Source organism: Orcinus orca, chromosome 20 (assembly GCF_937001465.1).
Source record: "Orcinus orca chromosome 20, mOrcOrc1.1, whole genome shotgun sequence".
In the NCBI taxonomy this organism is placed as follows: domain Eukaryota; kingdom Metazoa; phylum Chordata; class Mammalia; order Artiodactyla; family Delphinidae; genus Orcinus; species Orcinus orca.
In genome coordinates, this window is record NC_064578.1 from 36,218,498 (window position 1) to 36,242,581 (window position 24,084).

General features: G+C 40.2%; 2 protein-coding genes across 8 annotated transcripts in view; one reads left to right on the top strand and one right to left on the bottom strand.

Moving 5' to 3' along the window:
- PHKB (phosphorylase kinase regulatory subunit beta) overlaps positions 1-18,404 on the bottom strand; it is a 216,641-nt gene extending 198,237 nt beyond the window's left edge. Inside the window, exons 1-2 of one of the 4 annotated variants that reach the window (XM_004264872.4) lie at positions 18,250-18,402; positions 15,930-16,042 (exon numbers count right to left, since the gene is read on the bottom strand). In XM_004264872.4, the coding sequence (XP_004264920.1) occupies positions 15,930-15,984 (55 nt within the window). In that variant the 5' untranslated portion in view covers positions 15,985-16,042; positions 18,250-18,402. Of the gene's footprint in view, positions 1-15,929; positions 16,043-18,249 lie in introns of all 4 variants that reach the window. The other 3 variants (XM_049703681.1, XM_004264871.3, XM_033418877.2) reach the window with 3 other exon arrangements.
- An 80-nt stretch (positions 18,405-18,484) lies between these two features.
- ITFG1 (integrin alpha FG-GAP repeat containing 1) overlaps positions 18,485-24,084 on the top strand; it is a 237,403-nt gene continuing 231,803 nt past the window's right edge. For 3 of the 4 annotated variants that reach the window (XM_049703687.1, XM_049703689.1, XM_033418881.2), the window contains exons 1-2: positions 18,486-18,833; positions 20,530-20,602. In XM_049703687.1, the coding sequence (XP_049559644.1) occupies positions 18,626-18,833; positions 20,530-20,602 (281 nt within the window). In that variant the 5' untranslated portion in view covers positions 18,486-18,625. Of the gene's footprint in view, positions 18,834-20,529; positions 20,603-24,084 lie in introns of all 4 variants that reach the window. The other variant, XM_004264870.4, reaches the window with a different exon arrangement.

Below are 24,084 nucleotides of genomic sequence, written 5' to 3' on the forward strand. Positions count from 1 at the left end.
CTTTCACAGCCCTTCATTATCAAAGATGGATTGAATGCCCCATATGCCCAGCACTGTGCATTATGCTAGTTGTTAAACATAGAGATAGAGACATATAGCACATGGCTTTGGCCATTAGGCTGCTCCCTGCCTTCTCACCAATTTCCAATTTATTTGCATAACAGCCAGAGGATCTTCATAAAGTATAACTCAGGTCTTATCACCCCTATTATTTCAAATTTTCTATAGTTTTTCCTTCCAATCACAATAAAATCCAAGTATCTTCAAGCCTCCCAGCACCCTGCCCCTCCCAGCCATCCTCTCTTTCCTATTATTGTCATTCACAATGCTTTGCCCTTTGAGGTTACTGTTCTCAAATACCCAGCTCTATCTATCCCCAAGATCCTAACCTAGGACACTCCTCACCCCAACTTCTCATTTGACTCCTATATCCTCCTTCAGCGTAAATGTCATCTCCACAGATGCCTTCTCTGAAGTGCCATGCTAATCCTGCAGGAAATACGGAGCTCACAAGTGGTGCTAAGCAGAGGAATAACAGAATGAGTTCTTTATCTTAGAAAAATCACCCAGATAAGAACTTGTAGAACAGACTAGCTAGAGAGGTGGTACAATGGGAGTTGATGGCTATAGGTAGAAAAGTTAAGTACGAAACAACTAGAAGAGGCCAGGAGAGAGTTAGAGACTGCATGTATGCAAAAGCACTGAAGTCATCTTTAGCTTTGCAAAAAGTTCCATCAGGCTATGAGCTCTCTAAGACCAGTATCATATGCAGTCACCCCTTGGAATCCACGGGGGATTGGTTCCAGGACCACACCACCACTGCCAAGGACAACAAAATCTGCGGGTGCTCAAGTCCCTAATATAAAATGGCATGGTAAAACTGATATAGCCACTATGGCAAAGAGTATAGAGGTTCCTTAAAAAATTAAAAATAGAACTACCATACGACCCAGCAATCCCACTACTGGGCATATACCCTGAGAAAACCATAATTCAAAAAGAGTCATGTACCACAACGTTCATCGCAGCACTATTTACAATAGCCAGGACATGGAAGCAACCTAAGTGTCCATTGACAAATAAATGGATAAAGAAGGTGTGGCACGTGTATACAATGAAATATTACTCAGCCATAAAAAGAAATGAAACTGAGTTATTTGCAGTGAGGTGGATGGACCTAGAGTCTGTCACACAGAGTGAAGTAAGTCAGAAAGAAAAAAACAAATACCATATGCTAACACATATATACGGAATCTGAAAAAAAAAAATGGTTCTGAAGAACCTAGAGGCAGGACAGGAATAAAGACGCAGACGCAGAGAATGGACTTGAGGACACAGGGATGGGGAAGGGTAACCTGGGACGAAGTCAGAGAGTGGCACTGACATATATATACTACCAAATGTAAAACAGATAGCTAGTGGGAAGCAGCCGCATATCACAGGGAGATCAGCTCGGTGCTTTGAAATCACCTAGAGGGGTGGGATAGGAGGGTGGGAGGGAGACGCAAGAGGGAAGGGATATAGGGATACATGTATACGTACAGCTGATTCACTTTGTTATACAGCAGCAACTAACACAACATTGTAAAGCAATTATACTCCAGTAAAGATGTTAAAAAAAAAAAATTGCATGCTACAGTCAGCCCTCCGCATCCTCAAATTGTAGAACCCTCAGATACAGAAGGCCAACTGTATTACACACGTCCCACAACATCTGAGAGGACTATGCATGTTGAAGAAGGGGAAGGCAACAATGGTTGGGAGCTCTGGCTGAGTTTGTATCCTAGCTGTGTGACTTTATGTAAGTTACTTTGCTTCTCTGTGTTTTGATTTTTCAAGAGATAGTTAGCAGTCCTACAGCACAGGATTGTTGTGAGATTTAAATGAAAAGCACTTAGAACACTATTTGTCACATATTAAGTACTCAACAAAAATTAGCTACTGAAATTGTCACTGTTGTTATCATCAACGTTATAATCATTGTTGTTATTATTACTACCCTTACAACCACTAGATACTTCATAAACATTATTTCATCTTCACAAAAGAACTTATGAGGGATACACTATTATCTCCACTGTATAATTACAGAAAGTAGGTGAAAAAGCAGTTCACAGAGTTTATAAACTTCATACTGAGACGTGAGCCTAGTTTTATGAGTCGATTTACTAACCACATTATATTATCTCTCAAAAGGGACAGGAGGGACTTAAGATGTGATAAGTAATATGATTTTCTAAGCAATATGATTTACTGAGCATTTATTATCCTCCAAGCACTCTTCTGGGCTCTATGGATACAGAAGTGAACAAAACAGATGAAGTCTCTTCTCTCATATGATACAGAGAAGCTAAGAGAAAAATATCAAGTAGTGAGAGGTATACTACAGTATCAAAATTAAGAGTGATATGTCTGGAAGCCACTTAGATTGAGTAGGTAAAAAGGCCTTTCTAAGAAGATTGAGTTTAAGATGTGAACCGAAAAGACGAACAAAAGGAAGAAGCTGTCCAACCAACAAGATAAGAGATTATTCCAGGAAGAGGAAATAGCTATAAGAGAGAGCCTAAGTGAAAACAAATTGTGTCTTAAGGAACCAAAGCATGCGTGGCTGAAGTGTAGTGGGGGAGAGAGAAGTATTCCATGAGGAGATTAGAGAAGTAGGCAAAAGCCAGGTGATTAGGGTCACCCCAGGGAAGGACTGTGGATTTACAGCTAAAGGTAATGAAGGATTTCAGGAAGGTGATGTGATCTGACTTGTATATTTAAAAGATTCTTCTCACTACTGGGTAGAGAACAGATTGCAGTGAGGCAAGAAGATGAAGACAGGAAACCAGGCTATTTCAGTAGTTTAGATCAGAGATGAAAGTGGCTTAGACTATGGAGCTAGGAGCACAGCTGGAGAAAAATAGGCAGATTTCTGTATATGTTTTTGAAACTGGAATAGAAAAAATTTACAATTGAACTGAATAAAAAGAGTAAAGGAATGAGTAATGACCTCCATATTTTTAGCTTGAGCACTGGAAGAATATACTTTAGTTTACTGAGATGGAAAAGATTTACAGAGGCATATATTTAGGGTAGGAATAGGATTAGAAAATAACAGTTCTGTTTGGGCCAGGTTACATTTGAGATGCTCAATATATATACCCATATGAAAATTTTCAGCAAGCAACTAGATCAGAATCAGGAATACTGGGGAGTTCCTCTTACCCTTTCTCTGGCTTCACAGAAGACTGAAGATCAAGAAAACAGTAAGAAGAAAATAGCTTTTATAATGCACAATGTGGTATTCTGTAACAGTCTAAAGCAGTGAGACAAGCCATTGTACTAATCATGAAATCATTTCACTTATAAAATCTGAAGCATCATCTTTGCTGAGGAGAATGACAGAAAGAGAGTAAACTTTAAGGTCAATAAGATTCATGCCAAGGGAGTTAAGCCATATCATAGGGCTTCTACTTCTTCAAACATATAAGATTTCAGGGCAGGACACAGTAAGAAGGCATCAGAGCTCCCAGCAGGATACAATTTACATAGCGCTCCTGAAAATTCCATCCTACATGAAGGAAACCATATAGCATACCCAATATAAGCCAAAAATCTTTTCTAACTATATGCAAAATAATGACTGCTCTCCTTGTTGTCTAACAGGAGCTTCCATGGAAACTGTCAAAAACCATTTCTTTAGACTTGTAATGATTACGGACAAAAATGAAATCGACATAGATTAAAAGGAGAGGTAGATTCTGGTTAATCTGATTCCATCCAATTGTATTTTAGCATGACTAGTTTTGTTTTGTTTTTTAACATCTTTATTGGAGTATAATTGCTTTACAATGGTATGTTAGTTTCTACTTTATAACAAAGCAATCAGTTATACATATACATATGTTCCCATATCTCTTCCCTCTTGCGTCTCCCTCCCTCCCACCCTCCAAAACCCACCCCTCTAGGTGGTGACAAACCACCGAGCTAATCTCCCTGTGCTATGCAGCTGCTTCCCACTAGCTATCTAATTTACGTTTGGTAGTGTATATATGTCCATGCCACTCTTACTTTGTCACAGCTTACCCTTCCCCCTCCCCATATCCTCAAGTCCATTCTCTATTAGGTCTGTGTCTTTATTCCTGTCTTACCCCTAGGTTCTTCATGACCTTTTATTTTTTTTCCTTATTCCATATATATGTGTTAGCATACTGTATTTCTTTTTCTCTTTCTGACTTATTTCACTGTGTATGACAGACTCTAGGTGCATCGACCTCACTACAAACAACTCAATTTCGTTTATTTTTATGGCTGAGAAATATTCCAATGTATATATGTGCCACATCTTCTTTATCCATTCATCTGTTGATGGACACTTAGGTTGTTTCCATGTCCTAGCAATTGTAAATAGAGCTGCAATGACCATTTTGGTACATGACTCTTTTTGAATTACGGTTTTCTTGCGTATATGCCCAGTAGTGGGATTGCTCGGTTGTATGGTAGTTATATTTGTACTTTTTTAAGGAACGCCCATACTGTTCTCCATAGTGGCTGTATCAATTTACATTCCCACCAACTGTGCAAGAGTGTTCCCTTTTCTCCACAACCTCTCCACATTTATTGTTTCTAGATTTTTTAATGATGGCCATTCAGACCGGTGTGAGATGATATCTCATTGTAGTTTTGATTTGCATTTCTCTAATGATTAATGATGTTGAGCATTCTTTCATGTGTTTGTTGGCAGTCTGTATATCTTCTTTGGAGAAATGTCTATTTAGGTCTTCTGCCCATTTTTGGATTGGGTTGTTTGTTTTTTTTGTTATTGAGCTGCATGAGTTGCTTTTAAAGTTTGCAGATTAATCCTCTGTCAGTTGCTTCATTTGCAAATATTTTCTCCCATTCTGAGGGGTGTCTTTTGGTCTTGTTTATGGTTTCCTTTGCTGTGCAAAAGCTTTGAAGTTTCATTAGGTCCCATTTGTTTATTTTTGTTTTTATTTCCATTTCTCTAAGAGGTGGGTCAAGAAGGATCCTGCTGTGATTTATGTCATAGAGTGTTCTGCCTATGTTTTCTGCTAAGAGTTTGATAGTTTCTGGCCTTACATTTAGGTCTTTAAACCATTTTGAGTTTATTTTTGTGTATGGTGTTAGGGAGTGTTCTAATCTCATACTTTTACATGTACCTGTCCAGTTTTCCCAGCACCACTTATTGAAGAGGCTGTATTTTCTCCACTGAATATTCCTGCCTCCTTTATCAAAGATAAAGTGACCATATGTGCATGGGTTTATCTCTGTGCTTTCTATCCTGTTCCATTGATCTATATATCTATTTTTGTGCCAGTACTATACAGTCATGATTATTGTAGCATTGTAGTATAGTCTGAAGTCAGGGAGCCTGATTCCTCCAGCTCCATTTTTCGTTCTCAAGATTGCTTTGTCTATTTGGGGTCTTTTGTGTTTCCATACAAACTGTGAAATTTTTTGTTCTAGTTCTGTGAAAAATGCCAGTGGTAGTTTGATAGGGATTGCACTGAATCTGTAGATTGCTTTGGGTAGTAGAGTCATTTTCACAATGTTGATTCTTCCAATCCAAGAACATGGTATATCTCTCCATCTATTTGTATCATCTTTAAGTTCTTTCATCAGTGTCTTATAATTTTCTGCATACAGGTCTTTTGTCTCCTTAGGTAGGTTTATTCCTAGATATTTTATTCTTTATGTTGCAATGGTAAATAGGAGTGTTTTCTTAATTTCACTTTCAAATTTTTCAACATTAGTGCATAGGAATGCCAGAGATTTCTGTGCATTAATTTTGTATCCTGCTACTTTACCAAATTCATTGATTAGCTCTACTAGTTTTCTGGTAGCATCTTTAGGATTCTCTATGTATAGTATCATGTCATCTGCAAACAGTAACAGCTTTCCTTCTTCTTTTCTGAATTGGGTTCCTTTTATTTTTTTTCTTTTCTAACTGCTGTGGCTAAAACTTCCAAAACTATTTTGAATACGAGTGGTGAGGGGAGTTGAGGAAGATGGCAGAAGAGTAAGATGCAGAGATCACTTTCCTCCCCACTGATATATCAGAAATACATCTGCACGTGTAACTGCTCCTATAGAACACCCACTGAACGCTGGCAGAAGACCTCAGATCTTCCAAAAGGAAAGAAACTCCCCACGTACCTGGGTAGGGCAGAAGAAAAAAACAAAAAAAAAACAGAGAGAAAGGAATAGGGACGGGACAGGCACCAGTGGTAGGGAGCAGTGAAGGAGGAAAGGTTTCCACACACCAGGAAGCTCCTTCGTGGGCGGAGACGGCGGGTGGCAGAGGAGGAAAGCTTCGGAGCCGTGGAGGATAGCGCAGCAACAGGGGTGCGGAGGGCAAAGTGGAGAGATTCCCACACAGAGGATTGGTGCCGACCAGCACTCATCAGCCCGAAAGGCTTGTCTGCTCACCCGCAGGGGTGGGCGCGGGCAGGGAGCTGTGACTCGGCTTTGGTTGGATCGCAGGGAGAGGACTGGCGGCGTGAACACAGCCTGAAGGGGTTAGTGCACCACGGCTAGCTGGGAGGGACTCCAGGAAAATGTCTGGACCTGCCGAAGAGGCAAGAGACGTTTTCTTCCCTCTTTGTTTCCTGGTGCGCGAGGAGAGGGGATTAAGAGCACTGCTTAAAGGAGAGACGGGCGTGTCCGTCCAGAGGCGCGAGCTGCGGCTATCTGTGCGGACCCCAGAGACCTGCATGAGACGCTAAGGATGCTGCTCCATCCACCAGTAAGCCTGTGTGCAAGCACAGGTGACTATCCACACCGAACCTCCCAGGAGCCTGTGTAGCCTGCCACTGCCAAGGTTCCGTGATCCAGGGACAACTTCCCTGGGAGAATGCACTGCGCACCTGAGGCTGGTGCAATGTCATGCCTGCCTCTGCCGCCGCAGGCTCGCCCCGCATCTCTACCCCTCCCTGCCCCCGGTCTGAGTGAGCCAGAGCCCCCGAATCAGCTCCTCCTTTAACCGCGTCCTGTCTAAGTAAAGAACAGATGCCCTCAGGCGACCTACACACAGAGGCGGGGCAAAATCCAAAGCTGAAACCCGGGAGCTGTGCGCACAAAGAAAGGAACGGGAAATCTCTCCCAGCAGCCTCAGAAGCAGCGGATTAAAGCTCCATAATGAACTTGATGTACCCTGCATCTCTGGAAAACCTGAATAGACAACGAGTCATCCCAAAATAAGGAATTGGTCTTTGAGAGCCCAGCCGCTCCATGGCATGTGGGATCTTCCCGGAATGGGGCACGAACCCGTGTCCCCTGCATAGGCAGGCGGACTCTCAACCACTGCGCCACCAGCGAAGCCCCCCTGTTCTTTTTGTGTATGCTTCTGTGTGAGACTTTGTCTGTATAGCTTTGCTTTCACCATTTGCCCTAGGGTTCTGTCAGGCCATGTTTTGTTTTTTTGCTTCTGTTTTTTTTTTTCCTTTTTACTTAAAAAAAAACTTTTTTTTCTTAATAATAATTGTTAACTTTTTATTTTAATAACTTTATTTTACTTTACTTTATTATTCTTTCTTTCTTCCTTCCTCCCTCCCTCCCTGACTCACTCTCTCTCTCTTTCTCTCTTTCTTCTTCTTTTTCTCCCTTTTATTCTGAGCTGTGAGGATGAAAGGCTCTTGGTGCTCCAACCAGGAGTCAGGGCTGTGCCTCTGAGGTGGGAGAGCCAACTTCAGGACACTGGTCCACAAGAGGCCTCCAGTTCCACGTAATATCAAATGGCGAAAATCTCCCAGAGATCTCCATCTCAACGCCAAGACGCAGCTTCACTCAATGACCAGCAAGTTACAGTGCTAGACACCCTATGCCAAACAACTAGCAAGAAAGGAACACAACCCCACCCATTAGCAGAGAGGCTGCCTAAAATCATAATAAGGCTACAAACACCCCAAAACACACCACCAGATGGGCACCTGCCACTAGAAAGAAAAGATCCAGCCTCATCCAACAGAACACAGGCACTAGTCCCCTCCACCAGGAAGCCTACACAACCCACTGAAACAACGTTAGCCACTGGGGACGCACACCTAAAACAAACGGGAACTATGAACCTGCAGCCTGCAAAAAGGAAACACCAAACACAGTAAGATTAGCAAAATGAGAAGACAGAAAAACACACAGCAGATGAAGGAGCAAGATAAAAGCCCACCAGACCGAACAAACCAAGAGGGAATAGGCAGTTACCTGAAAAAGAATTCAGAATAATGATGGTAAAATGATCCAAAATCTTGGAAATAGAATAGACAAAATGCAAGAAACATTTAACAAGGACCTAGAAGAACTAAAGATGAAACAAGCAACGATGAACAACACAATAAATGAAATTAAAGCTACTCTAGAAGGGATCAATAGCAGAATAACTGAGGCACAAGAACGGATAAGTGACCTGGAAGATAAAATAGTGGAAATAACTACTGCAGAGCAGAATAAAGAAAAAAGAATGAAAAGAACTGAGGACAGTCTCAGAGACCTCTGGGATAACATTCAATGCACCAACATTCAAATTATAGGGGTCGCAGAAGAGGAAGAGAAAAATAAAGGGACTGAGAAAATATTTAAAGAGATTATAGTAAAAACTTCCCGAATATGGTAAAGGAAATAGTTAATCAAGTCCAGGAAGCACAGAGAGTCCCATACAGGATAAATCAAAGGAGAAACACGCCAAGACACATATTAATGAAACTATGAAAAATTAAATACAAAGAAAACATATTAAAAGAAGCAAGGGATAAACAACAAATAACACACAAGGGAATTCCCATAAGGTTAATGGGTGATCTTTCAGCAGAAACTCTGCAAGCCAGAAGGGAGTGGCAGGACATATTTAAAGTGATGAAAGAGAAAAACCTACAACCAAGATTACCCAGCAAGAATCTAATTCAGATTTGATGGAGAAATTAAAACCTTTACAGACAAGCAAAAGCTGAGAGAGTTCAGCACCACCAAACCAGCTTTACAACAAATGCTAAAGGAACTTCTCTAGGCAAGAAACACAAGGCAAGGAAAAGACCTACAATAACAAACCCAAAACAATTAAGAAAATGGGAATAGGAACATACATATCAATAATTACCTTAAATGTAAATGGACTAAATGCTCCCACCAAAAGACACAGACTGGCTGAATGGATACAAAAACAAGACCCATATATATGCTGTCTACAAGAGACCCACTTCAGACCTAGGGACACATACAGACTGAAAGTGAGAGGATGGAAAAAGATATTCCATGCAAATGGAAATCAGAAGAAAGCTGGAGTAGCAATTCTCATATCAGACAAAACAGACTTTAAAATAAAGACTATTACAAGAGACAAAGGAGGACACTACATAATGATCAAGGGATCTATCCAAGAAGAAGATACAACAATTGTAAATATTTACGCACCCAACATAAAAGCACATAAGGCAAATACTAACAGCCATAAAAGGGGAAATCAACAGTAACACAATCATAGTAGGGGACTTTAACACTCCACTTTCACCAATGAACAGATCATCCAAACTGAAAATAAATAAGGAAACACAAGCTTTAAATGATACGTTAAACAAGATGGACTTAACTGATATTTATAGGACATTCCACCCAAAAACAACAGAATACACATTTTCCTCAAATGTTCATGGAAGGCTCTCCAGGATAGATCATATCTTGGGTCACAAATCAAGCCTTGGTAAATTTAAGAAAATTGAAATCGTATCAAGTATCTTTTCCGACCACAACGCTATGAGAATAGATATCGATTACTGGAAAAGATCTGTAAAAACCACAAACACATGGAGGCCAAACAATACACTACTTAATAACGAAGTGATCACTGAAGAAATCAAAGAGGAAATCAAAAAATACCTAGAAACCAATGACAATGGAGACACGACGACCCAAAACCAATGGGATGCAACAAAAGCAGTTCTAAGACGGAAGTTTATAGCAATACAATTCTACCTTAAGAAACAGGAAACATCTTGAAGAAACAACCTAACCTTGCACCTAAAGCAATTAGAGAAAGAAGAACAAAAAAACCCCAAAGTTAGCAGAAGGAAAGAAATCATAAAGATCAGATCAGAAATAAATGAAAAAGAAATGAAGGAAATGATAGCAAAGATCAATAAAACTAAAAGCTGGTTCTTTGAGAAGATAAACAAAATTGATAAACCATTAGCCAGACTCATCAAGGAAAAAAGGGAGAAGACTCAAATCAATAGAATTAGAAAAGAAAAAGAAGAAGTAACAACTGACACTGCAGAAATACAAAGGATCACGAGAGATTACTACAAGCAACTCTATGCCAATAAAATGGACAACCTGGAAGAAATGGACAAATTCTTAGAAAGGCACAACCTGCCAAGACTGAACCAGGAAGAAATAGAAAATATGCACAGACCAATCACAATCACTGAAATTTAAACTGTGATTAAAAATCTTCCAACAAACAAAAGCCCAGGACCAGATGGCTTCACAGGAGAATTCTATCAAACATTTAGAGAAGAGCTAACACCTATCCTTCTCAAACTCTTCCAAAATATAGCAGAGGGAGGAACACTCCCAAACTCATTCTACGAGGCCACCATCACCCTGATACCAAAACCAGACAAGGATGTCACAAAGAAAGAAAACTACAGGCCAATAACACTGATGAACATAGATGCAAAAATCCTCAACAAAATACTAGCAAACAGGATCCAACAGCACATTAAAAGGATCATACACCATAATCAAGTGGGGTTTATTCCAGGAATGCAAGGATTCATCAATATACGCAAACCAATCAACGTGATACACCATATTAACAAATTGAAGGAGAAAAACCATATGAACATCTCAATAGATACAGAGAAAGCTTTCGACAAAATTCAACACCCATTCATGAAAAAAACCCTGCAGAAAGTAGGCATACAGGGAACTTTCCTCAACATAATAAAGGCCATATATGACAAGCCCACAGCAAACATCATCCTCAATGGTGAAAAACTGAAAGCATTTCCACTAAGATCAGGAACAAGACAAGGTTGCCCACTCTCACCACTCTTATTCAACATAGTTTTGGAAGTTTTAGCCACAGCAATCAGAGAAGAAAAGGAAATAAAAGGAATCCAAATCGGAAAAGAAGAAGTAAAGCTGTCACTGTTTGCAGATGACATGATCCTATACATAGAGAATCCTAAAGACTCTACCAGAAAACTACTAGAGCTAATCAATGAATTTGGTAAAGTGGCAGGATACAAAATTAATGCACAGAAATCTCTGGCATTCCTATATACTAATGATGAAAAATCTGGAAGTGAAATCAAGAAAACACTCCCATTTACCATTGCAACAAAAAGAATAAAATATCTAGGAATAAACCTACCTAAGGAGACAAAAGACCTGTATGCAGAAAATTATAAGACACTGATGAAAGAAATTAAAGATGATACAAATAGATGGAGAGATATACCATGTTCTTGGATTGGAAGAATCAACATTGTGAAAATGACTCTACTACCCAAAGCAATCTATAGATTCAATGCAATCCCTATCAAACTACCACTGGCATTTTTCACAGAACTAGAACAAAAAATTTCGCAATTTGTATGGAAAAAGACCCCGAATAGCCAAAGCAATCTTGAGAACGAAAAAAGGAACTGGAGGAATCAGGCTCCCTGACTTCAGACTATACTACAAAGCTACAGTTATCAAGACGGTATGGTACTGGCACAAAAACAGAAAGATAGATCAATGGAACAGGATAGAAAGCCCAGAGATAAACCCATGCACATATGGACACCTTATCTTTGCTAAAGGTGGCAGGAATGTACAGTGGAGAAAGGACAGCCTCTTCAATAAGTGGTGCTGGGAAAACTGGACAGATACATGTAAAAGTATGAGATTAGATCACTCCCTAACACCATACACAAAAATAAACTCAAAATGGTTTAAAGACCTAAATGTAAGGCCAGAAACTATCAAACTCTTAGAGGAAAACATAGACAGAACACTCTATGACATAAATCACAGCAAGATCCTTTCTGACCCACCTCCTAGAGTAATGGAAATAAAAACAAAAATAAACAAATGGGACCTAATGAAACTTCAAAGCTTTTGCACAGCAAAGGAAACCATAAACAAGACCAAAAGACAACCCTCAGAATGGGAGAAAATATTTGCAAATGAAGTAACCGACAAAGGATTAATCTCCAAAATTTACAAGCAGCTCATGCAGCTCAATAACAAAAAAACAAACAACCCAATCCAAAAATGGGCAGAAGACCTAAATAGACATTTCTCCAAAGAAGATATACAGACTGCCAACGAACACATGAAAGAATGCTCAACATCATTAATCATTAGAGAAATGCAAATCAAAACTACAATGAGATATCATCTCACACCAGTCAGAATGGCCATCATCAAAAAATCTAGAAACAATAAATGCTGGAGAGGGTGTGGAGAAAAGGGAACACTCTTGCACTGCTGGTGGGAATGTGAATTGGTTCAGCCACTATGGAGAACAGTATGGAGGTTCCTTAAAAAGCTACAAATAGAACTACCATATGACCCAGCAATCCCACTACTGGGCATATACCCTGAGAAAACCAAAATTCAAAAAGAGTCATGTACCAAAATGTTCATTGCAGCTCTATTTACAATAGCCCGGACATGGAAACAACCTAAGTGCCCATCATCTGATGAATGGATAAAGAAGATGTGGCACATATATACAATGGAATATTACTCAGCCATAAAAAGAAACGAAACTGAGCTATTTGTAATGAGGTGGATAGACCTAGAGTCTGTCATACAGAGTGAAGTAAGTCAGAAAGAAAAAGACAAATACCGTATGCTAACACATATATATGGAATATAGAAAAAAAAAATGTCATGAAGAACCTAGGGGTAAGGCAGGAATAAAGACGCAGACCTCCTAGAGAACGGACTTGAGGTTATGGGGAGGGGGAAGGGTGAGCTGTGACAGGGCGAGAGAGAGTCATGGACATATACACACTAACAAAGGTAGTAAGGTAGATAGCTAGTTGGAAGCAGCCGCATGGCACAGGGATATTGGCTTGGTGCTTTGTGACAGCCTGGAGGGGTGGGATAGGGAGGGTGGGAGGGAGGGAGACGCAAGAGGGAAGAGATATGGGAATATATGTATATGTATAACTGATTCACTTTGTTATAAAGTAGAAACTAACACACCATTGTAAAGCAATTATACCCCAATAAAGATGTTAAAAAAAAAAAAAACTATGTACTAAAACTTCCTCTCCCAAATTGTAAAAAAAAAAAAAAAAAAAAAACAACTTTACCAGCTATTGATATGCCTATCAAATCAATCAAATCAAATTAATCAAAAAACCTAAAAAGAAATAAATAAAGAAAAAAACTCTAGTCACATGCTGATAAACTCACTGAGATACTGATAAACTTACAGAGCCAAGATAGAGATAAGCCAGTGATTCATTTTAAGGAATAATTTTTAAAATTATCTTATCATCTAAGAATAAAAGTAAAAATGCCATGACATTTTTTACCTCATCACAAAATGCCATAGCAATTACTACAAATAATTGAACTTGTAATGCCAATGTCATTGCTCTAGCTGATCAACTCTGCTAATCTAAAATATAACTGCAGTAGTCAAATGAGAAATGGAAGCCATCTAAGTTACTGGATGCTACACTCCTTCCCTAATAATTAGTTAATTCATTTTGGTTGTGGAATTTGCCTATAAATTCATTGGCCGATAGGTTTTACCCCAAGGCTCTTTAAAGAAAAGCCTGGACATCCAGATCTCTTTTTGGATTTAAGCAGTTAAAACAAAATAAAGTATATTCAACCACAGCACATACTGACACATTAGCATTCAGAGCACAGCTCAGGCATGCACGCACGGAAACGCAGGACACACTAAATTCAATAAAGAGTAGAAATAAAGAAAAACATAGCAGAAACAAATCCAAGAGGAATAAAGAGGGTTAAAATGCATAAAACAATCTGGGTATATTAGAAATTAATTTTCCAAAATCAAGATACTGGCTTTCACTTTTGGTAATGTTAAATAGTTTCTAGCCAAAGGTACCAAAGAAAAGCTCAGCTATAAACCCAGGACATTCTTTAAAGATTGTTAAATGAAATCACACCATTATACACTCTCCCACAATGATACCGTCCAAGGAACTACAATAGCAGAAAACAAATCATTTCCAACATAAATGAAGCATTTCTACATTAGTAAATAAACTATAAATGCAAACCACTCTATTTAACAGATAATAGTTTTATTTCTTTATAGTTATCACTAAGTTTTGGTTAGATGAACCCCAAGTGTCTATACTGAAAGTAATTTATGAGGAATCCATCTTTTAAATGGCTTATAACGATTAAGTTTGGTATTTTCCTATTTAGTTTCTTGGTGCATTCTATTTTGATTTAATAATATGGTACTGGAAAAACTTCTTGTATATGGTTTTAAACACTCTATGTAATGTTAAGCACAGTTCTTAGGTTTTGAAATTTTCGGGACTATTGATGCATAAAAAAGCATACCTTTAGCATTCTATTTCCCAGTAACTGCTGAAGGACTTTGTCAGTGCTGAAAACCCATCAAGCCCTTATTAAGAAAGCCAAGATGAAAACGAGAGCCTGATGCTTAAAAGAAAGCACAGTTCAAAGATACATGTCCTCTTGTTCTCTTAGTTCAAAGATTAAATCAAAAATCAATTGGCAATGTTACATATAATATACTATTTTGTCATTTGGCAGATGACAACTAAAGACATGGATCATTATTGTTTCTTAAAGTATAAGCTTTGTTTTCTCCTGTTTGTGACTCTTCCGTAAGCTATTTCCTATTTCTTTTCTTCAAGACTTTTCCCCTCCATCTTGCCAAAACAGGGCTTGAAATACAAATGGAAATAAACGGTAGGGGAACCACCTCTGAAAGGCTATGGTGAAACCAAAAAGAAAGAATTTTTCACTGTCACTGTTTTGATTGAGTCATCTCACAGTAATGAGTCCTGAGGCTTGAATATTCTGCTTAAGGCACACTAAAGACAAAGCAGCCTCTTGCCAAGAGGCTTTTCCCAGTGTTCACACACAAAACAGGTTTTAAATGGCCCAAGGCGGGTCACAACCCACAGAAAAAAGCTGTAAAGACTTCAGTCTTCATTTCAGCTCTATGGCCACTTAACAAAGCCCTTCTCTTCCAGATACATTCAAAGGCCTGTGTTCCTAATGGGAATCCATATATGGTCTTTCCTGGATGCATGGACTTCTTCCAAATTGTTTTCAAGACCCAGGGCACTCATCTGGAGAGCAATTCCACAGCTTTCATCCAGCTTGCAAAGGGTCTCACCAACCTGACAGTCACTGCACCAACACCTCCTCCAGCCCTTACACCAGGAAGCCATGGGATGAAAGGCAAAGCACATGGCCTTGAAACATAATAGTCTCAGAACCTGGGGCAACTTGCTTCATCTCTGTGGGCTTCCCTTTCCTGTCTATGAAAATACATATAAAAATACCTACTTCACAAGGAGTTGATGAAGAGAAAATAATTGGGACGCTGACCAAATTTTTCTACTTTATAAGAGTTACTCTGTTATGCAAAAAGACAAAAATTATTGAAGAAGCGTTTTAACTACCCAGGTGATAATTAAGGCTCCCAGATACTGAGGAATTGCCCCTGGTCAAACAGAGCTAGTGTCAAGACAGGGGCTCCACTCTGCATTTCTCATGCTTCTCACACCACAGACTACATTCACCATACAGTGCAAACTTAGGCCCAACAATAACAGAAATGGTGCTCAGGCTTGGGCCCACCAAAGAGGAAATAAAACCAAAATAATATCATATGGTGACATCAACCTTCAGAAACAAAGTTATTTAAAATTACCAAGTGACCCTTTTGGGGTCTACACACTTACCAGACCTTAAGAAAGCTGGTGGAGAAGAGACGACTGCATCAGGTGAGCTGGCCATTTCAAATTGTTGACTCTAATCATAAGCATCGCAGGCTAAACTATAGCAATTTTCAAAACTGTTTAGTGAAGGTTAGAAGCAATCAGCATTAGATTAATTGAAAGCAGTGTGAGCAGTTATTAACATGATGCGGTGTGCAACAAAGGCAATAATTGAGGTTCATTATAATTTTATTTTCTCTTTTATGACTTGAAAATTTGATTTTCTTTGCTTTGATAAGTTACATTTGCTTATATGGATGAGGCAGGAAATATATAATGGCCACTTATTAAACATTACATAAGAGTAGCATCCAGTAGCTCTACTGAGCAGTGAAGTGATTATGCTACTATGTAACAATGCTCAGAACCTTGCAGTGGCATCTATATCATAGTCAGGTTAGTCCAAGTTTCAAACAAAACTCACTTTATATACTCCTCTAAAAGTAACAAACAGAATCAGGGTGATTGCTTTTAATGACACAGGAAGTCAATGATTCACTAAAGGAAGTTTATAGTCTACACGTCACAGCTATCAGAAGAATCTGAAACCTCAACTAATTTGGAGGGATGACTTCAAATGGTATCTCTTTTATTGCTATGATGTAAACATATAGGAACATCCCACATTTATACAATACACTCAACTACCTTGTACATGAAACTGGATTTAAGTGACTGCATTCAACAATAGTTAAATAAAATTTGATTTTTTTTTTCTCAGTAAAGAAAGAGAAGGTAGGTTTTCAAAGCTTACTGTTATGACATGCAGTTCAGAGGAAATTAAGACTGGAGAAGAAAATAAACCCTATACGTTTATTAGAGGAAAAGAGAAATGCTGTAAAAGTATATGTTGAGGGTAGAGCTCAGTTTCCTGTAAGAAAACTCCAGTTATTCTCTTTGACAGGAAATTATCAACTCAATAACCCTTTTTATAGCCCAGATAGACTCACTGTTAGTGGTCAACTCAATACTTCAGTATGACACAAAAAGTTTGAGGAAAAGTGTTAAACAGAAATAGACGTGACTATTCTAAGTAACTGTACTAACACTAAAATGTACTAAGGACTAGTTTTTGAAAAATTCTCTCATATGGTAGTTTTGCTATAACCCTAAGTAAATAAGTGCACAACTATTTTTAAGGTTTTGAAAACAGAATGGAATAAGCAACAAAGATTGGGTGGATTTCTCCTGTAGGATTTATGAAATTACTTTCTTCAAAAAAAAAAAAAAAAAGACTGCTAAGAACTCTGTTGTCTGCACAACAACTAAGAACTTCATGAATGGGAAAAGCCAAAATATAATGGGGTAGTATTAGCTGAGGGGAAAAAAACAAAACCCTTAATACCAATGCAAATGCATAATTAGTTTTCCTAGGACTATGTCTTTCAATGTTATCAGATTATCGACTTTGACATTATCATCTCCCAACACTAATTTATATAGTAACAACAAGCCTTCAAAAGGGAAGATTCTTAGATGAAGACTTGTCATTCCACCATCTTTCCTGTTTACAGGAACACTTTTTAGCTCAAGATTACATCCAGCCAGCCAGGAATAAGAGAAGTTTCAATCCTGGCTGTCAGATGAGTTATCAGCCACAAGTGCTAACTTCAAAATGTGACTCTGCAATTTGAACAAGTCAGCTCAGGACACTGTAACTACTATAACTGCCTGCGCAGCGTCTTCTGACCTAGGTGGCCTCGGGTTTGGGAGCCACAACTGGGAACTAGGCGTCCTGGGGCCACTTGCCCAGGGAAGGGGCCCACTTCCTTCTGAGTCCTAACTATGCTCACCGTGACCCCCTTCGTGGCCTGAGGCCCGGTCTCCCTCAATTTCTGCCACATAGATAACTGGCTAGATCTCGGAACTTGTAATGTGAAAAGGAGATACGAAATAAGGCAACAAGCAGCCGCCAGTTTTCTAGGACCAGACCCTAGTCATATGTAAAAATGAGGGGAGGAATACAGACAGGGAGGGGACTCCCGGGAATGTGGCCACCGCCTGATTTCTAAGAAGACTCCAGGAGAAGTCGGCACCACCACCTACTTTTCGAGAGGGAACACACACGAAATATAGTTGGGGAAGCAAAATGGAGCAAACGTGGGACCACCACCTAATGGGGAAAGACATCAAGAGGAAGTCAGGGACCACCGTCTGCTTTCTAAGGGGAAACACGCGGGCACAGGTTCATTCCAGGACCCCCATCTGCCTCCTGCCCAAGGCTCTTGAGGGGAAGTACCCTCTACGGTGCGGGGGAAAGGGGTGGCGCCCCAGCCAGCCAAACCTGAGCGCTTGTTCCGGGCTCTTCGCTCCAAGAGCTTCCAGCTCACTTCGGCCACGAGCCCCGCCATCGCGCTCTGGCCGCCGTCTTGGCCACCGCCCCCGGGGCCGCCTGTCAGCTCCTCCCGGCCGGCCCCGCCCCCCCGCGCGACACTGTCGGGAGGCGCACCGGCCGGAAGTGAGCGCGAGGGCGAGCTTCAACCTAGCTTCGCGGCCTCCCGAGCGTCAGTGGGGCAGCCCTACGGGAGAGTGAGACGGGGCCTGGCCGCGGTCGTACGGGCGTCTGGGCTACGCTCTTTTTCTCTCGGCCGGCGGCACGGTGCTTTCCGGCTGCCGTCAAGCGCAGCAGTGGGCCGGCGGGCGGGGGCCGAGGGGCTGCCATGGCGGCGGCAGGCCGGCTGCTGGGCTCCTGGGTGTTGCTGGCGCCGCTGCTTGGGGGCCTCGCGCTGCTGGGAGTCGGGCCGGTCCCGGCGCGGGCACTGCACAACGTCACGGCCGAGCTCTTTGGGGCCGAGGCCTGGGGCACCCTGGCGGCCTTCGGAGACCTCAACTCTGACAAGCAGACGGACCTCTTCGTGCTGCGGGAAAGTCAGTGCTTGCCCGGCCCTCCCTCTGTTCGCGTGCCCCTCCCAGTGTTCCCCACACCCCTTGCCCGGATTCCCGGTCCTCCTGCATTTCCCGGCCCTTCTCTCCCAGCCCTCTCCCCCTTTATTTCCAGCATCCTTGCAGCTTGCCTTTTTTTCCCATCTTTTCCAAACCCAGGTCCTGGCCTGACCCCTCCACCGTTTGATCCACCCCCGCAAGCACTGGAAACACCCCGGTTTTTTGGGTTTTTTTCCTGAGACGACCGCGGCCGTCACTCACGCACCCCGCCCTTCTCATGGAATCACCTTGCAAAGTCCTTCCTGATTCCCAGTAGTCTTTGTAGCTTGCCTTTACGTTCCCTCCCAAGGTCCCTTCATTCCTGTCTGCTGTATTTCTTCCAGTCTCCCTTCCCCTTTGATGAACTGGAAAACGTGCGACTTGACAATTTCCTCTCGTAGAGGACTTCTCCCTCCCTCTTCAGTTACCTTGTTCACCCTCCCCTCCCTTTGTCAGGGTCCCAGCTTTCTTGGAAACTACTGTTCCTTCCCAAGGGCCTAAACACTCCCCAATTCTCACAAGTATTTCACAGGCACTACTAATAAACCCAGTGTCTCCTTGGAAAAGGGTTCTCAAACTGCAGGTTTTTCTCCCTTCTGGGCTGCCCTAGTCTTTTGTGTGCAAAAGACTTCCTTGCTTTGGCCACCACCCTAGTCTTCCAAATCTCTGTTTTCTTTTCCAGCTTGAGGTTCTTGGGAGTTCTTGGCTTTAACCATCACTAAACAAACTTTTTTTTGTAAATCTTGATGCTGACAATGGGCATTAGAGGGTCTTAGTATTCTCTAGTACCCACAAAGCAGGCACTGTTTAAGGTCAAGGCTGTGAAAGAAGGAAGTGAAGCACTCATAGAGTTTGACTGACAAGATCTTGGCCCAGATCTCTTGGAGTCCTTGTCAGGACTCCAGAGCCTCTTGTGGACCTTGGGTATTTTCCCATCTTTGTATGACTCCATGTACTGCAAGAAGGGTGTATACTGCCTAACCTATAGCCACTCAACCCAAACTGGAGACAGAGATTCTCCCCTTTAAAGATGCCCTGTGTTTGACTAAACAATTTCAAAAATCTGATCCAATGAGTGCTCATTGAACTCCAGAAATGCATCAACCTGGGGGATGGTTCTGTAGGAGACACAAGAGGGTAGTCTTGGATGATGCAGCTTTTTCTGCTTAACTATGACATCATGTCCTAGTTACTAGTCAGATACCCACAGTAGGAGTTTCTGTGTCCTTGGTGTGATGCATCTGTGCAATGGACTAAACAGCCTTATAAGAGGCTGAGTTGTTAGGTTTGAGGAAGACAAGACTTAACACGTAGTATAGTTATAAAGCATATTCTTTATATGCTTCCTTTAAGTCAATCAGTCTGACTCCTGGCAGAAGCCATTGGCTTCAATTTGCCTTGACCAACTACATTTTTCCTTGTTCATCCTTCTAGTTTCCCTGCTGCTTTGAATATTGAATTTGTGATATACTGTTAGGAATCTCCATTCCATTAGTCTAATAGGACCAACCTTGAGAGGGCAGACGAACTGGAGTAAAATAAAAGTTTTCTTATTGAAAACAGTGCCCAGAAAGCTTCTTGTAACCACTAATCGTATGTTTCACTGGGAATCATTTTTCTAATGTATACTCGCTTCTTTTAGGAAATGATTTAATCGTCTTTTTGGCAGACCAGAACGCACCCTATTTTAAACCCAAAGTAAAGGTATCCTTGAAGTAAGTACAAATGTATTTGTTTCTGTAAAACAGTCATTAGTGTAATAATAGATATGCAGTAACTAGTTGGATTGTCTTTGAAATCAATTTTACTCTGAAGTGGTGTTGTGGTACAAAATCACTGGTTATGAGGTATGAAGCAAGTAATTTGTTAGGAAAATTAGTGAGCATACCAAAGTTTAAAAATGATTTGCTTTAAAAAATAAATAAATAATTTTGAGTGGAACCGGGTCTGTTCCTACATAAACACCTTTCAGTCCCTTGCAATCTGATATGTTTTCTTGAATGTCTTGGGGATTGTCCCTCATCCTGAGTGGATTGTCCCTCATCCTGAGTGTGCCTGTGAGAGCAGCTCAGTCACAGGCTCATCAGATCAACTTTGTCCTTGGTGGTCTGAGGGAGGAGTTTGCACTGGGGTCAATGAACTCTGTTCTCATTTTTCATTTATTGACTGATAGGTGGTGACTGCTAGGTGACTCAGGTTGATTTTGAGGAAATTCAAATCAAACTGAATTTTTTAAATGTTCAAATAATAGTTATGTTTTTTTTATATGACTGGCATTGCATGAAGCACAGTGACCATCATCGATAGTGAGCCAACACAGTTTTGAAACTATAAGAAGCAAGGATTGATCACTGTCTGGAGGAAGAGATGAGTCAGTGCAGGCTAAAGTGGCAGCTTCTAGAAAGTTATGGGACTTATGCTTGACCTTAAGATAAGTAAAATTTAGGTGAGGGCTTTCACGTTTCAGGACACAGCATTAACAAGAGATGGTAGTAAACACAGCAGGTTGTGAAGAGGAGGTGGAAAGATTTGCCTGACAGAAGTGGAGGGTATACTTTGGAAAGTTATGGACTAGGAAGATGAGATCAGGGCAGACTAGGAACCTTCATAAGTATCAGAAAGAATTGACCTCAATCCCGAGAAAAGTGGGGAATCATTACAGGTTCTTGTTTAAAGGAGAGGTGGTGAAAACGGTATTTTAAATTGATTTGATTTACTCGTTAACCATGTGCAGGATGAATTGGTATGTAGAAAGATCAGAGATTACTTGGAAACTGTGCAAAAAGTTTAAGAAGTCCCCATATTGGGTAATGAGTGCTCAGATGCTACAATATTTAACTTAAACTCAGACATATGTAAAAAAAAATTGGCCTTGAGTTAGAACATTGAGGCGTTGAGGGGAAAGTTACAGATGGATAAACAGATTATCCCTTTTGAGAAATGTTCATTGATACTGGATGTCAGCATGCTTGGAGTGGGGAGGGAACAGAAGTTGATAAATATTACATCCAAGAAATGAACTGCCTAGAAGTGGTTTTTCATGGAAGATTAAAAGTTAAGGAATTTGTGGGCTATTAAAGACTTGGATTCCACTGAGTTTTTTAAAAATCCCAGTTAATTTTTCTTTTGATTAATGTAATGTTGTTTTATATACTTATAAAAGTTAGAAACTCTTGTATTTATTTAGTATAGTTTTGAAAAATTAACTGTCCTTCACTGTTTTCTTCCCCCTCTCCCCTGTTCCTCTCTCAAATGCAACCACTTTTAAAACTTTGAGCTGTTTCTTCTGATGTTTATTTCCATATTCTAAAATAAGTTTTTATACTGTAATTTCTTGAGTTACCATCTTCATCTCTTGGATTTTTTGTTAGCATAGACAAAGATTTAGCATCTTTAAATTGGCTCCATCTCCATATAGTTATATCATATTTTAGCTTGGTCAGTAATCATTGTATAAATTCTGGCCATGTAGATTATGTGTACTTCAGAGCCAAGCAGTATACAGTATTTCATTTCTCTATGGTTTTTCCCTCCAAGAGTAAATGATTGTTTTTTAAAAAATAAATTGCACTGTTTTCTGTGTACCTATCCTTAATTTCTTTGCAGATGTTCCATCATACCTGCCATATACCTGTTGTGCTTTTTCTTTCTCCCATTGAGTCCTCTGCACTCCTCCCCAATCTGAATTCATTCTCTAGGACTTCTGCAGAGTTACTGTTTGGAGACTTTCCCTTTGTCATTCTTTGTTTGATCCCTGTCTCTTGGATCCTGTGCCATTTTGTTCTTTGCTTCTTCATTTACTTCACTGGAGTGTATCCTTCAAGAAATTCCTGAGAAAGGGTGTCCCTCCATTTCCAAAACCTTTTTCTACTCACTCTTTGATTGGCCTGTAGTCTTCTAGCTTCATCGGCTGCAGGTTTTAAATCCATTGCTATTCTTTTTCCTAATCCTTCAAATATGACTTATTTTTAATTTTTGAAGCTATTAGGGTCTCTTCTTTATCCCTGTTCTCTGAAATTTCATAATATGTCTTGGTGTAGACTATTTTTCATTCATTATTCTAGCCTCCCTTCAAGCTAGAGGCTTCTATACTTGGGACCTTTTTGAAATGTTCTTATGTTATTTCTCTGATTATTTTTTTTGTTTTCTCTTTCAGGAATTCCTACTAGTTGGTCATTGGACTGCCTAACTCCATCCTTTATTTCTTTATTTCATTTGTGTTTTTGTCATTTTGTGTTTTTTTCCCCGTGGGAAGTTTTCTTAATTTTATCTTCAGCCTTCTATTGAATAGTTTTATGTTAGCTGTCATGTTTTCTTTTTATCTCCAAGAAGTTTTCTTTGTTCTCTTATTATTCTTTTCTCTTAGCATGCTGTTCTTTTTTTTTTTTTTAATGGATGTATTTTCTTATGTCTTCAAGTGTGGTTTTGAAGTTTTCTTTTGTTTCCTCTGTTATCTCTGTTTTTTTCAGATTCCTTATTAGTATTTGTTTTGGCTCTCTTTAATACTCATAGTTTTCTTTAAAAGGCAGGTAACTCTTTATTATACTATATCAAGAATAAGGTACTAAAGAGCTAATTGGAAACTCTGCATAATGGGATTTACCTCCTGTCTCCTGCCCTGTGGATATGTTCCTGGCTGACTGGCATCCTAGGAATTTGGCAGAGTTGAGGGCAAGGGCCAAACTGTTCCTTTGTATACTTTCCATTAACTCCCTGTTTTTAGCGTAAGGCCAATATCTTACCCTCTCCTGTAACTTACATCTCTAATGCCTGAAAACTACTTGGTTGTTGGCATGCTGAGCAAGAAGGAGAAGGGACCATCACAGAAAAGGTGTTTTCAGCCTTACACCTTACTTTTGTCTTCTGCTATTTCAGATGACTCCAAATTCTGAGCCTTTCAGAGGTTTTTCAGGGCAAAAAGCTTCTTGAGCCTTTTCTCCAAGCACTTCAGCTTATACAGTTGACCATTGAACGACGTGGGTCTGAACTGCATAGGTCCACTTACATACAGATTTTTTTTCACTAAATACATACTGCAGTACTACACTATCCCCAGTTGGTTGAATCTGTGAATGTAGAACCAAGGATGTGGAGGACCAAGTATAAAGTTATACCAGCTATGGATTTTCAACTGCAAGTGGTCAGTGCCTCTAACCCCACGTGTTCTTCAAGGGTCAACTGTAGTTTCCTTGCCCTG